General features: G+C 41.0%; 1 protein-coding gene across 5 annotated transcripts in view; it reads right to left on the bottom strand.

Moving 5' to 3' along the window:
- Positions 1-1206: 1206 nt before the first annotated feature.
- LOC140315989 (ubiquitin-conjugating enzyme E2 E1-like) overlaps positions 1207-14547 on the bottom strand; it is a 341997-nt gene continuing 328656 nt past the window's right edge. The window contains exons 1-6 of one of the 5 annotated variants that reach the window (XM_072393628.1): positions 11683-11790; positions 10429-10615; positions 7407-7457; positions 4947-5079; positions 3236-3383; positions 1207-1468 (exon numbers count right to left, since the gene is read on the bottom strand). In XM_072393628.1, the coding sequence (XP_072249729.1) occupies positions 1371-1468; positions 3236-3383; positions 4947-5079; positions 7407-7457; positions 10429-10583 (585 nt within the window). In that variant the 5' untranslated portion in view covers positions 10584-10615; positions 11683-11790 and the 3' untranslated portion in view covers positions 1207-1370. Of the gene's footprint in view, positions 1469-3235; positions 3384-4946; positions 5080-7406; positions 7458-10428; positions 10616-11682; positions 11791-14547 lie in introns of those variants that run through there. The other 4 variants (XM_072393629.1, XM_072393630.1, XM_072393631.1 and 1 more) reach the window with 4 other exon arrangements.

Raw genomic sequence — 14547 nt, 5'->3', positions numbered from 1 at the left:
CTTATCCCGATCGCATTGGCTATTTTCAAGCCTGCAGCCCAAACTGCCTGCTGTGCCTAAATATAGCAGCATTAAATGTTAATTATTAACATTTACAGAGTTTATTTAGGCGAGTATGGACAACCGGCCAGGTTTTTTTTAAATGAGTTTAATTACCAACTTCGGCAGGACTTAGGCTTCTAAGACTTTTCCTCTCCCAGAAAAAGCCAGCGTGTGAAATAATGATTAAAAGAAACTGTGTCATGGTTTGGGGACCCTGAGTATTCATTTACTGGATTCAGCTTTCTGGCCTGAGTTCAAGCCTCTGTCGAATGATTCACTCTCGGCAGGAAGTCGGCTCACCCAAACACGTCGGCCATCGACGGTGTTTCTGAGAGCTCAACACTTTAAGGTCATTTTAGAGCAGCGTGAACCACAAAAGCTGGAATCTGAGCGGTCTGCAGCTGATTTTTAATCAAATTCACAGCAGGTTGCTTTTTTATTTATTTTTTTAATCTTGGTGATGCAGCAGAGCGTGACGAGATCAGAACTGCAGAGCTGCTCTGTGCAGAGTCTGCACCCACTGGGGGGGGTTTCTGAGTCTTTCCACAGTCCAAACACTTGCAGGTTACATCTGCTGGCAACTCTTAAACACACGTGTGGAATGAGTGCTGAAATAACGACATTAATGCCTTTCAAGTCTCTCGATAAAAAAGTAATTTCCATTCTCGGAGACGCTGAACGCCTTTTTAATGACGAGGATGAAGGCTTCTCACTACAAACGATCAGGCACATGTCATCTCCAGTGGTGGCCTGGGTTTGAAATCTGAAGACATTAGTGGGTGGCTATATTTGGTAACTACCAGCACTAGTTCCATCTTTAGCACTCCTTGTAACTCCGGGGTCAACAACGCTGTAAATACTCCTCGAACTTTGCCAACAGGGTAAACTCCACTTCTTCAAATAACTTTTGCACCAAACCCAACAGTTACAGAGTGAGAGGGCTGCCCACAGAGGAGCATCAAGACGCATCGTTGAAACCGGAACATGGTCTGAAATAGAGACCCTGAGTGTGTTACCCTGCATGACTTTAATCTTTGGCCTATTCATAGAATATATTCAATGTTCATATTGGCTTTTAACTACATTGTTGTCGGTGTCGGTTTGCTTATGAAATCCAGACTTTATCAGACGTAAATAAAGAAAATAAAGGGGACGACAAGACTGCCATTGTGTTCCTTTTATTACCTTATTTGCAGAGATAACTTAATCAGGAAGCAAAGAATATACCAGACAATAAAGTACTAAAAATCTGAGATAGAAATAACTCCTGACACAACAACCCAGAGCCCCATTCCCCTCCTCCTCCACCCCACTGATGTCCTGTGGGTTTATGTGGCGTATCGCTTTGTCCACTGTTTGGCTGTCCGGTCATGTTCCACTCTGTTATTCGTGTACTGGTTAGCGATGCTTCCCACCAGGGGATCAGCTGAACGGGGAAAAAAAGAAGAAAGTTAAGAGTTCAGTTTATCTGCAGAAACAAATGTTTAAAAACTAAAGTGAGAGATAATAAAATGTCCTGGACTGGCTTTCTGCTGTGGCTCCAATGAGAGGATCAAATACTAAAAAACACTCCCAGTAGCCTCAACTCTTAGAGGTCGAGTTCATATATAAACTGGTAAAGAGAGTCTAAAAGGCATCATGGCTACATTGACAACATTCATAATCCCTCACAAGGCTCGACTTTCAGATAAATGTTTCAGCTAACACAATTTTAAACTGAATAATCCAACCACTGCTTGGATTTTAGGCAACATTTTGTCACAGCCTCAATTTCAATGACTACAGGAGCACCACAGGGCACGGTTTTAAGCCTGTTTTTATTCGCCTCTATACAGCCGACTACAGACATGCTCGGCTGTCCTGTGAGGCAGTATTAACTGTCTCAGTTGATGCAGCCAGTGGGTCTACTTGACCAGGGCGAACGACTTTTTAAAATCAGCTGGTGCGACTCAAATTTCTTGAGGTCGAATGAAAGGAAGACCAAAGAACCGGTGATTGATTTTAAAATGAAAAAGAGGGGAGGTGAGGCTGGGTGATCTTTTTTTTTGATTAATTCAAATCTGCCTTTTATGAAAATGTTTTTTCCTCCTTTAATATGCACCACCGGTGCTCTTTGTAGTGGGCTCAGCAGATATGTGCTAACAAGCTGGAAATGTACTTTAACTCCACCACAACAGACATTTTTTGAAGTTATTTTTGAAGCTGCACAGTGTGAAGTGAAGCATGTTCTAAGATGTGGTCCCAAAGTTGAGAAACTAGTTCCCTGGTGGTGGAGACAAAGTTTGTGGCTCATTGTTGTTTGCCAGCCATCTTGTTTCAGAGCATGTTTCAAAGCTTGTGAAATTTGGGTAAACTCCCAGCAGGGATGATCAAAATAAAAGCAAAACTTGTTGTGCATCATTTCTGTCATTTGTAGTGTGCTTTTAAGAAATTAAAGAACTGTGAACGGATAGAAATTGCTGGGTCATATCAATATTTATGCGTCTATTTGGATAGTGAACACTGATGTTTTAATGAAGGCGGCTCAGTCAAGACTCAGATCCTTTGACATTAGCTCAAAGCTTCTAAATGGCTTTTATAAAGCTATCTTTGGTTGGGGGGCAGCATATCTATGAAGGACAAAAATAGGATCAATAAGTTGATCAAGAGGGCTGGGTAGAGGTCACTGTGGGGAAGAAAATAGGGTGAAAAAAGAGTGCTGCACCTACAGGCCATCCCATAGATGCCTGAGGAAGTCTTTATTCCTGCAGCTGTTATATTTTAATGCTCACAGTTAAACATGGCAGGAGGTGTTAATTCTACTGGTTTAATCTATTGTCATTAGTTTTAATTTGTGTCTCTGTGGCTTTACAATGTTTCTGCTGCCCTCTTGTGGTGGAATTATTTATTTGTTGCTGTGTTGTGGCAAATCCTTATCAGGATTTATAACTTTATCCTTCCTTTCCTTCTATCCTTCCTGTCTTTTCTTTCCCTTTTGATCATTTCCTTCTTTCTATCCTGTCCTCTTTTCTATCCTTCTTTCCTCTTTCCTTCTTTCTTGGCTCCCAGAAACCAGAGTTGTGTCAGCTGATAAAAAGCCTCTCATACGTTCCTGAGTGGCGTTTCCATGACAATAACTCTGATTTGTGACATCACACACAGTAAAACTGTTGTTGCCCAGGTGGTGATCCAGCTGGAACCAACATGCTCTTACCTGGGTTACAGTCTGTGAGCAGGGAGCAGATGGACAGCAGCACCTTGGAGATGGTGAGGGCGGGGCTCCAGTTGTCCTTCAGGATGTCCAGACAGATCACCCCCTGACTGTTGATGTTGCAGTGATAGATCCTCGTACGAAAAGTTACCTGCAGACACAAAAACACTTCATCCAACCCCAAAGTCACATTCTTCACCATTTCCAATCCTGAATAAAGCACTTTATGAAGCTTTTAACTGATTACAATGAATCCCTCCTGTGCGCTTCATCAATATCAGACTGCTGTGGAGGTGCAGGAGATAAACGCCCTCTGGTGACTCGAGAGGTACTTCAACAGCTAAGAGTCATTATCTCTAAAGGTAGTTAGCTTCTGTTAATCAGTTACCCGTCAACCTTGAATGCAGGCGAGTCACATGACTGTAAATCTTCTGCTGAAGCACCAAATGTTGAACATTACCACAGGAGTTTGCATGTTTAATGCAGGTTAACATGACACATCAAACAGTGTTAACCACTTGTTTAGTAAAGATAACCTTTCACATGAAGCTCTAGTTCTCCATCTATTAATATCCAATGTTCACTTTGGTTTTTTCTAGTTTCCAAAGAAAAGAGCATCAATTAAAACACAGAAAGCTGTGTTTCCATGAGTGGAACCACAAAAACCACAGCTGTTACATAACTGGCCCAAATAATCCTGTGGGCATGAACAAGCAACCCATTATTCACATGTGTGGAGGCTGAACATCTCTGTGGATCTCTGAAAAACTACATACCTGTGTAGAAACGCTTTCTTTGGTAGTCCTTTTAACACAGTTTATCCTCTAAAAAACAACCTTATCGTACCAAGAGCTCTATCAGTTACTTTCAGTTCCACTCATACGTCAACTTTGACCCCATTCTTCCCCCGTAACTCAGAATCTGGGATCAGTCTGTGTGAAAGGGTGGTGTTTTGTGAGATAAAACATGACTTCATGCTGATATTGAGGAAAATATTCAGAAACATTTTCTATATCACGGAGGAGGAGAAGAAGAAAAATGAGGGGACAACTCCTTTCAAAGTCAGAATCTGCAGAAATCTGCTTTAATGCAGCACTTTACTGTTAAATAATCAGGCTACAAACACACTGCTTTACTTCAGAGGAAATGTCACAGTGGAACGTGGGAGTTTACCTTAATGAGAGGTCCAATAAATCAATAAATCCCTCAATTTTAATCCATTTAAAACCCATTCTCACTAATGTGCATCAGTCCATGCAATCACTCTCTTAGAAATATGACAGCTACCTCAGTCTGGAACTCATTAAGTTAACCGACTGCTAAATCCATCATCCCGAGCGGCTTCGAAATTTCACCGTACTTCGTTAGGTGATAACAAAGGCATCTTGAATCCCGTCACTATTCCCGACCGTGAATTATTTGAGGTGTCATCTCTGTTAAATGTGGCAGGTTGTAAAGTAGAAACGAAAATTATTACACGCCAAGCCGAGTGAAACTAATGTCTCTTCCAGCTGCAGATATCGTCAAATAAGGAGAGCAGAAACCAGGGGAGCTCATTCAGAAGTATCAGCAGCTGACATTCAACACAAGTCTGTAAAATGTACGTTTATCACAGCTGCCAGCTGGACACGTGCACATCCAGTAAAGTTTCTATACAGGAAACCCATCTACATTCCCACTGCTCTGCTGAGGCATGCTGTGTTCCACTCTGTACCTTGGGGGGTTTGAATGGGTAGTCTGGTGTGAAGGCGATGTCCAGGAAGAAGACCCCTCCCTCGTACACGGAGCCCGGTGGTCCCAGGATGGTCGACCTCCACTCATAGATGTTGTCTCCTTTTGGGCCAGCACTGCAGTCACAAAGAGTACCTTCACTTAGGACTGCACAAACGTTTGGAAGAAGCACCGAAACCGAGGAAATCTGCAGGAATTATCTGCAGAATCTCCTCAATATGTCAACGGATATTTCAAGATGCAAGAAAAAACATAAGGAAAATAAAACAGAAAACACAGCAAAGATGGCACCATAATTCATAAAGTAAAGACAGAGAGAAAAAGACAGCGAGCACAGACAGGTGAACCTGCATCAACAGATTTAATCGATGCTGTTTACTGGCAGCATGCTGGAGTGTGTGGGCGTGTGTTCAGAGAGAATAAAACTGACAACAAATAGCTGCCTGACGTCATTAAAAAGGGAATTCCACTAAGATCAATAGCTGTGTGGGTGTTGATGCCGTGTTAAACGTTTCTATTATTCTCCACACGTTACAGAAAAAGCATCAGCAAAGCGGAAATTTATTGGTTTCCACATCCCTGATCATATGAAACAACACTTTCCCTTTAAGAGTTGAGCTAAAAATGTTCCTTTTTCGCCCTGCTTCAGTCACTGAGGCCAAAGTTCAAAGCAGATTCCCTGAGATGCGTCTGTGCATCATGGCCTGTAGTCTGTACTGATTTTCCCTCAAAGCGGCCCACAAAGAACACGAAGCCCACTGGGAGAGGGGGTCATGGACAGAAGACGTGATATTGCTCACACTCTGGTGGACGCAGATGTTTGGGAGTTTCCACCGAGCGTCTAAATGCAAAGTTTGAGCTAATTAACAGGATGTTAAAAGAAATGTCTGAAGTTTAGGCCTTAACTGTAGTGAAGGTCATCATTTCCAGAGTGACTGATTTAGTGATACTGCACTTTCCCTTCCATCACTCACTGATATCCAACCCCAAAGTACCATAAACTCTTATCTGTGGTGAGAAAATATGTGCGAGTATATGGCCATTTAACTGGACCGTTGTCCTTGTAGCTGTGTGGACAGAAAAGTTAAAGACAATCTGCTGCTTCTAACTTAGTCTGTCGGAGATCATCGTGTAGAAAAAGCGCAGCACAGACGCCGTCTTTCAGTTACTAGATAAGAAAATCCTGTTTTTATCAGAGCAGAGCGACAGTTTGAGTGACCTCGAGTTGACATGTAGCCGCAATGAGCCGATTTAGTTTAGTTATCTGCCCAAAGCTCCTTTATTGGGAATTCAGCTGTTAATACACACCTGTACTTTGCTGTTTTTACAAAGAGATGCAAAAACTTGGCATGTTTACGCTCAAATCGACCCGAAACCAAATTATCTGGGTGCCTTTGTCCTTAAGTTACGGTCAGATGCCAGAAGCTAGATTTCCACTTGAGGTCAAGGCGCGATGGGACAGATTATTGCATTTTGTTTCACAGAGAAAGATAGAAAGAGTGGAGGTCAGGCTGAGCAGCTGAGCAACTTTCTGGAGCGGGAACAGCATCAATGATTTGGAAGAAAGGGGGAAATGTTCCCTGTAAATTGAGATTTTCATAATTACCACTTTACAGTAAACGTTTCAGACTTAAACTTTGCTCGAATGACTCAAGGATTACAACAACTAATCTGCTCAAATGAATCCATTTTCATATCAGTTTCTCAGAATTCTGAGTGATAAAGTCAGGCCAATCAAATCTATAAAACTCATCCTATAAAAGAAACATATTCAACAAACAAAACACCACAGAAGGATCGAATTAATCATTGTTCCCTTTTAGATGAATCAATCTCAAACTAACTCCAGGTTCAACATTTATTTACACCGACATATTTTAACTGAATGTGAAGGAAACATCCGTTAAATGTAGAAATGATGAGTTGTAGTTATATAAACATACTTTCTGTATGTAGTTCATTCACATTAAATCTGATTTGTTTCCAAAACAAATATTTTCACAACAGAAAAATAAATAAAATGCTTCAGCAAGCTGCACAGTTCAAACCTGACACACATTACATTATATATCATATCATCATTTACCAGAACAAGTTAGCAGACACACACTTAATGGATTTTAAACTAAAACGGATCATCAAACATGCCACATCAGTCAGAATCTACTCTGAGTGTTTGTCTGATACTGAACAGATTAAGAGGAAAAGCTGCCGTCTTTATAAACTCACTATCAGAAACTAGTCCTACAATCACATGCCTGTACATAATTACAGACGTTTTTAAACAGGTTTTAATAGATGTAAGAGTATAAAAAGTTAAAATCTGTTTTATGTCAAACAGAAATCAAAGCTGATGTGATTCGGTATCAGAGTTTAGGTATTTTAGCAGCTAAAATCAGGGTAAAACAATGTGTGATCGGTGTTAAAAAAAAGCTAAACCCACCTGCAGTTCGGCGGGGGGTCCAGAGTAATGTCGGCCAGCTCTTTCTGAATCCTGCACACACAAAGAAGCAGAATCAATCACAGCCACAATAGCTCAAGATCACGGTTCACCGAAACAAAAGCTTCCACCTTAACTCACAGTCACACAAAAATAATTAATCTCTCCAATACGCTGTGATGAAACTTGGTGATTGAGTAATCTGGTTTTAGAAAGTGTGTTTTAGAAAGTGTGAAGGCGGTTTTAGTTTTCTAAAAGAAAAAAGGAAGCTGTGTGTCACCCCATTAAAACACAGCAGACCTTTTCACTCAGAGCTGTTAAGAGGGAAGAAATTAGCTGTATTCCTCTTCCAACGTGGATTTCTTTCCATATGACTGCTGAACAAAAGCTCTGCCATTCAACTTCACTGCAGCTGCAACGTGTTGAAAAGATTTTCTACCAGATATGAACCGTTTAGAGCAAAAAAGGCAGATTACAGATCAGATTCATGGTATCGGACTATAAGTCGCATCAGTCAAAAAATATGTCATGAAGGGGAAAAAAAACATAAGACGCACTTATTTAGAAATGTATTTGTGCTCTGATAGAGAGGCGGCTGCGTTGCATGAAGCCGTAAAGTCATCTGTATTCATCTCCTTGGTAACGGGGCGTGGAGACGTAACTGCACCGTTGACGAGCCTCTCCGGCAGGACGGTGTTCAAGCTGTGGACTCGTTCCTCCAGCTCTGCCCATCTTGCTTTCAGCCTGCGATTAGCTTTCTTTGTTGTCCTCATTGCAGCAAGATTAACCTCCGCTTTTCACCAGTCCCTCACAGGTTTCACATTCACTCCAAACCTTCTTTCTGCTGCTCGATTACAGCTGCATATTTTACCACCTGCAGTTTGGAATCTGTGCTCAGTCGTCTTTAAGTTAAAGTTTCAGTGGTACTGGAGCAGCATATAGTTGTCACAACTAAAATGTTTTTGATAATCTAATCAAAATTCCTCATTTTAACTCAGTTTCTGCTGGACATTTTTTACCCGAGGAGCCGGGTTTGTGTTAACAGGTTAACGGGTCTGTCATTGGTAATGAAATAACTGCTGGAAAGCTTTACAGGGCAGCGCAATAATCCTTCAAGGAGAGATACTGACCAATCAAATGTCCTCCCTGAACAGGTAGGCTGTGTCATTACAAGCTTACGAGCCGCATTTGGACAGAGAGTTCAAAGAACGCAGTTCTGCCCTTCCCCAGGGGAACCGTTTCATTTTGCATTCGCACATGAGTCGGGGACCTGGACAGGGACTGATGTGACGCAGCCGTCTGCGACAGACGTGTTACTTTAGCGCCACTCAGCAACAAAACAAAACCCGGGAAAAGTAAGGAGAGAAGAAAACAACAGCACCAAGAAGCTAACATGGAGAGCGAGGAGGCCACCGTGTTCATGGTCTGCATGACGGTGATATTAATCATGGACGATCACATCAGGCGTCTAAGATGGAGGCTGGAAGAGCTCACAGCGAGAGTCAGGAGATGGAGAATCCAGCAGCGGGCGATACTTCTTCGTTTCATGAAGGAAAGGAGAGCAGAGCGCCGCAGACAAAGGAGACGACGTCTGAGTTTAACTTATTAAACAGGCGCCGGTTGTGTCCGTGTCGTATGAGTAAACGTTTCAGACAAAGGGCGGAGCTACCAGCCACCAAACACCTACGTCATGTTCCTATGGAACCCAGAAAAGACCTCGGAGAAGGAGCTAAAATGGTTCTAGGAACTGAGGGCCGTGGTCCCTAGTTCCTGTATGTCCGAATGCATTAAAAACTATTCCTGAAAAGGTTCTAGGAACTGCAAAAGGTTCCTACAGGGGGAATGCGCCTCATGACACCTTCAGTCCTACCTTTGGGTTTTTCAGAAACTTTTAACTGGAGAACGACTCGGAACAACAGAAAGATCAGCTTGGCTCGTCTGCTGTGCAGCTGCCAGTGATAGCGAGGACAAAATGATGGTTCATTTATTAGCCGAGCCTTTCTCTGTATACATTTATAATGAAAATATTAAAATAGGATTTGGACTATCAGCTACAGCACAATTCTCCTGGATAACAGAGTCAGATGAGTGCTATCCTGCTAGGATTCTGTCACCGAAGGGTTCAGGGCGAGAGTTTTACCACCAAGTAGTGAGAAATAGCAAATGTAGCCGTGTTAACTGCTCTTAATCAGGCCACTGTGTTGTACAAATGTGTTCAAATGTATTGGGGAATGTGGCCATTGTGCTTAATTAGAGATGAATTTAACAAGTTGCTGGTTGTATTAAATATTTACCTTAAACAAAATGTGATGTGGATTTAATAGGCTGCTCTTCTGATCTAAAATAAATAATCTCCTCATCTCTTTACTTGTTGGCGATCGCCGGTGGCTGCTCAGCGGCTTGTGTGCGCTCTCAGTGTGTTACTTAAATGTAACAGAGTGGGTTTCACACCTCATGCTGTTGTCAGGATTAAGCACCAGAGTGCACGTCGAGTGTGTGTGTGGGTGTAATTATTCATCACTTTCACTTTACCGTTTAATAATTGCACTCTCTGGTCATTTTTGTACTACATGAGAACACAGCTTCAAGTTTTGTTTCCCCCCCTCAAAGGTTACAGGGTCTAGATTTGGGATTTGGCCACTCATTTAGATTGTGTCTCCTTGTATAAACCTGAAACATGCGAGGATAAAGTAAGCCACAGATATGTGGTGGCAGCTTTTCTTTGTAGGAGACTTTACAAAAATTAAAGTGGAGATCAGCCAAATTCCTGATCTGTTATTTCAGCAAGGACAACTTACTACTATCATTTTATCTGTTTTCCTTAAAGATTAGCAGGCCCACTTTAACCCTATAAATGTTTAGAGGCAAGCAAACCCTAAACTATTGGAGCTCTTTATTATTCATATAAACAAACCAAAGTTCATTTCAAATCAAAATGTTTTCTAAATATTTTTCAATGCAAACGGAGATATTTCCCAAGCTGCGTTCAAACATCACTACACGTTCTGGGGGTTTTAAGTCGTACCTTTTGGCGCTGGTGGATAGCAGCTTGGAGGCCTTGCTCATGCTGGCTTTGCTGTCCCGTTTCTTCTTGCAAGATGTGTCCCTGTGTCTGGTTTGGCTGGAGGAAGGTGGCGATGAGGAAGAGCTGGTGCTGGCACGGGAATCCTCATCCGACATACCGGTTTGGATTGGAGAAGAGCCGGAACCTGCTGCAAACAAAACAAAAGCAGAGTTGGAAAAAGGTGGAGCGCCTTTACAGTTCTCTCTAACGAGCGCGGATGCCAATTCATCCTCCAAGTCACCAGATAAATCCATATATTTTTTAAATAATATATTTCAATAGCCTGACAGAACTGGCAAATAAAAAGCTTTAAAGCTCGCTTCATGTGGCTATTAAGGCTAACTACAGTCTCAAAAACAGTTCAATTTAAAGTTGTTTAAATAACTCTTAAAGGCTTTAAATAAAATAAACTATATTACAACCTTCATGAAGCCAACATTTATTAACGGGTTACTGTATTAGACTATATTAGGCTTAGCGCATCGTTACTTATGAACTGCAAACAGAATTTATAGATAAATTAAGCAAGATTTTACCTTTTTTTTTTTATCTCTAAAAACTAACTTGTTTTCGTAGTTTCTTTCTCTCGCGAGATCTCGCAGTACCGGTTCGGCTCTACGAGTTTTTTTAACGTTAGCTAACGTTTTCCGTGACGGTTAACGAAATGTCGTTAGCCAACAAGCTAACTAGCTTTAAACGCGTGTAGGAGTCAATTGTTTCATAACTGTATATTAAAGTCAAGCCTGCGAATTGGGGGTTAAGTAAAAATAAATTTAGAGGATTAGTTAGTTCACCTCCGCCAGATATACCTGCTAACGCCCCCCACCTTTATCAACTCAAAGTAGCAAAATAACACTCCGGCCCCTTGACTTCTGGGATGAGAACAGAGTAACATTCATTTAGATATTGGTTGTACTTTTACTAACGTATCACATCGCAGCGTTGTGAATTAAACCGTACGAATGAAGAATGTAAACATTGGACTGAAACGTTAGAGACACGGGCAATAGACGGGAACCGCTTCACTCCAGCACATAGCCAGAGCCTTTCCCCCGTGCGACCGACTAAACCCGATCGTCTTGTTTGTCTTTTTCTGCACAGTTGGCCATGGAAATAATTGAAAACACAGACAAGCAGCAAACCAGTACATTTACTCTGTTTGCACATCGTCATGTCGGCCTTTAAACATCCATCTTGCTTGCGAACAAAACTTACCGACTCTATTGTGTCTGGACCTCCGCCACCGTCGAGGCTGGCTGGTGCCTGTCGCCGTCTGCGGAACGGAAGTAGCCTACCGCGGCTTCACTCGGCAGAACAGCACCGGTCACTGTGCCTCCAGGACAGCGTGCATCTTGTGGTTTACACATAAAATAACATTTGTAATTTAATTCGGTTTATTTCCCCTGAGAGCTCGACATGTTGCACTAGAGACACTTTGACAGCACATGCGGTTGCAACAGGAGCTAGTTTGTGAACTTTGACTTACACTGGTTAAATATTTCAGTTAACTAACACTAGAAATACTCTAAATGTATAAAAAGGTGGCCACATATTTAAAAATAAAACCTTTATGAGTTAAATAATCTGGTAAATTTTGTTTATAATGCTGAGAGACAATTTCTGATCTTCAGCTTTGACTAAGTTCAGTGTTTATCAGCCAAAGAAACTGAAACAATTGCCTCTTAAATTGACCACATGTCAGAGGACTTATCTAAGAATTACTCATGAGGTGTAATAATTTAATGAAGTGAAAATGCATGCATGCATCGTGCTGAGAGCACATTTTCACAGTGTGAAAATGTTATTTTTGAGAGCAGTGAGGGGCATCCCTTTACTTTACTGCATTTTAATGCATACTGCATCTGGTCCACTTAGGTACGAATCATATATTAATAGATTTCTTCGGTGGAAATGTTACTTTATGGCCTGGACACACATTGCATGCTGTCTGATGGGTGGATAAGTTTAAAAGATTAATAGGATATTTAGTTAAATTACAAATACTGCTGTTTTGCTGTTGTGCTTGTACTAATTCAAGTCATACAGTATAATGCTTGGATATGAAGCCCATCCATCTACAGTATGCCTTAGTATAGTTTTAAGATCAAGCAAAGGATAATTAAAACGTATTTTTTCACTGAAACAGATCCATCTAATCCTCTTCACTGATCTTTGACAAAAACAAAATACATGCACTGTTTGTTTTCAGCACCAATTAATGCAGCCACAGTGAGCTCAGCCAGTCTGGCGAGCAGCCACCTCGTTTGTGCCTGGCAGGCTATGGACACATTAATATTCATACATACCACTGATCAATCAAAACGCTCAGCAGCGTCCTAACTGGAATATAAAATCTGTATTAAAAACAAGCCTAAAGCATGAGCTCCTTTTGCTCAGTAGAAACAGCCTTACATTTTCTGTTGTATGATAAATGTACGCCTGAACCATTGCACAGTACCAAAACATTGTGTTCAGTTGTTTTCAGCAGGTTCCTCTCATGAATACCAGCTCACCTTGGATACCTCTGTACCAAAGATCACCCCCTCTTTTGAAGATTGATTTTCAAACAATGTTTGATGATTGTATTTTGGTAAATATACACAAAGCATTATGAAACAATATAATACTGCCAAGCAGGTGTTATTTTCTTAATAAATTTAATTAAAAATGAAGTTAGTTCTATCATTTTGATTGAAGCGTGTGCTGTTAAACTTCCTTGTGGAGCTTCAGCAGAGCTGACCTGAAAGATAGTATGAACAGAACACATCTGCAAGGTTTTAATCGGTTCACCCCAAAGCCGGTAACTGACTTTTGTGAACTATTTGACCTGCTGCTGGAACGTGTCAAGTCTGAACTAAACTAACAGCTACATCAGCATGACAAAAAGGAGTTTAAATGTACTCAAAACACTTTTTTAGCCGCTTTCTCTCCTTGCAAATATAATTCCTTTGTCTTTTTTTTGAAGATGTCCCCTTTAAAAGTTTAAAACCTGTAGGATGTGATATTAAGAATATATATATATATATATATATATATATATATATATATATGTATTATACAGCTGAGATATAAAACTCAGATCCTTGGGGGATGGGCCGCGTTTTTGTGTGATAGCAGTTTGTACCACTAGATGGGATGAGAGTCATCGTAGTGTCTGGCGTCCCCGAGAACCAACAGAGAATGAAGTAGAGGAAGTAGTCGCCGGCGTTAGCAGCAGCACGTGAACAAAAGGTAACGAATGGGGTATAAATGAGTGAAAATCCCATAATTATGGCAAAGATGGAAGCTCCTGGCGTGCAAACATTTACTTCACCCCCACTTTCCACAAATAAATCATATTCAGAGGCAAATATATGAAATTACAAAAAAAAAAGAGCTAAAACACGGTTAAATGTTGCTGTTCCTGACGAATAAAAAGCTACGAGCTCAAAGCTTTCACTCCTCTCAGGTGAATTCATGATGCCATCTTGCGGCGTGTAAGCACACGTTAATGTGTGGCTGATCCGCTTCGTTCAAGGTTACTAGAGTATCGGCGTGAATGACGGCGTCTTTTTCATGCTGATAAGGCAGAACCTATTTGTGAAAATGGTGACAGCGTTAAAGTTTGCTACCGTGTTTGTGCTAAAAACTGAGCTAATCGCAACAATGTAAACTGTACATGCGTAAAGGTAGCAGTGACTAGCATGAACATTAGCATAGACTCATCTTATTGTTAGCTGTTATTAAAATGAGAATTTTTCGCTTCTTGTTGGAAAAAAACAAGACTTATTAATACAATAAAAACTTATATAGCTAAATTAATCTTGAATAAGAATGAAAACATACAGCTCATCTGATAAAACTCCGCCCCCTCGTGATCATTTAAGACCAAAGTTACAAAATCTATCTATAAGATCATGTAAACATGACCTCAGAACTATTTGATATCCAGTCTCTTCTTTCAAAGGCCCATCTTGCCACAAACTGAAATCCATTCATGAGTTTCGAAGATATGCTGCTGCCTGGAAGGCTTACAGCTAAAAACATCCCACCTCCCTGGTGCTGGTAATAAAAACTACGAGATAAACCACTCCCAACCCG

The sequence above is a fragment of the Leuresthes tenuis genome, unplaced genomic scaffold, assembly GCF_036924035.1.
Source record: "Leuresthes tenuis unplaced genomic scaffold, fLeuTen1.0.hap1 SCAF_10, whole genome shotgun sequence".
Taxonomy (NCBI): domain Eukaryota; kingdom Metazoa; phylum Chordata; class Actinopteri; order Atheriniformes; family Atherinopsidae; genus Leuresthes; species Leuresthes tenuis.
This window is presented reverse-complemented; position numbering and strand designations above follow the sequence as displayed.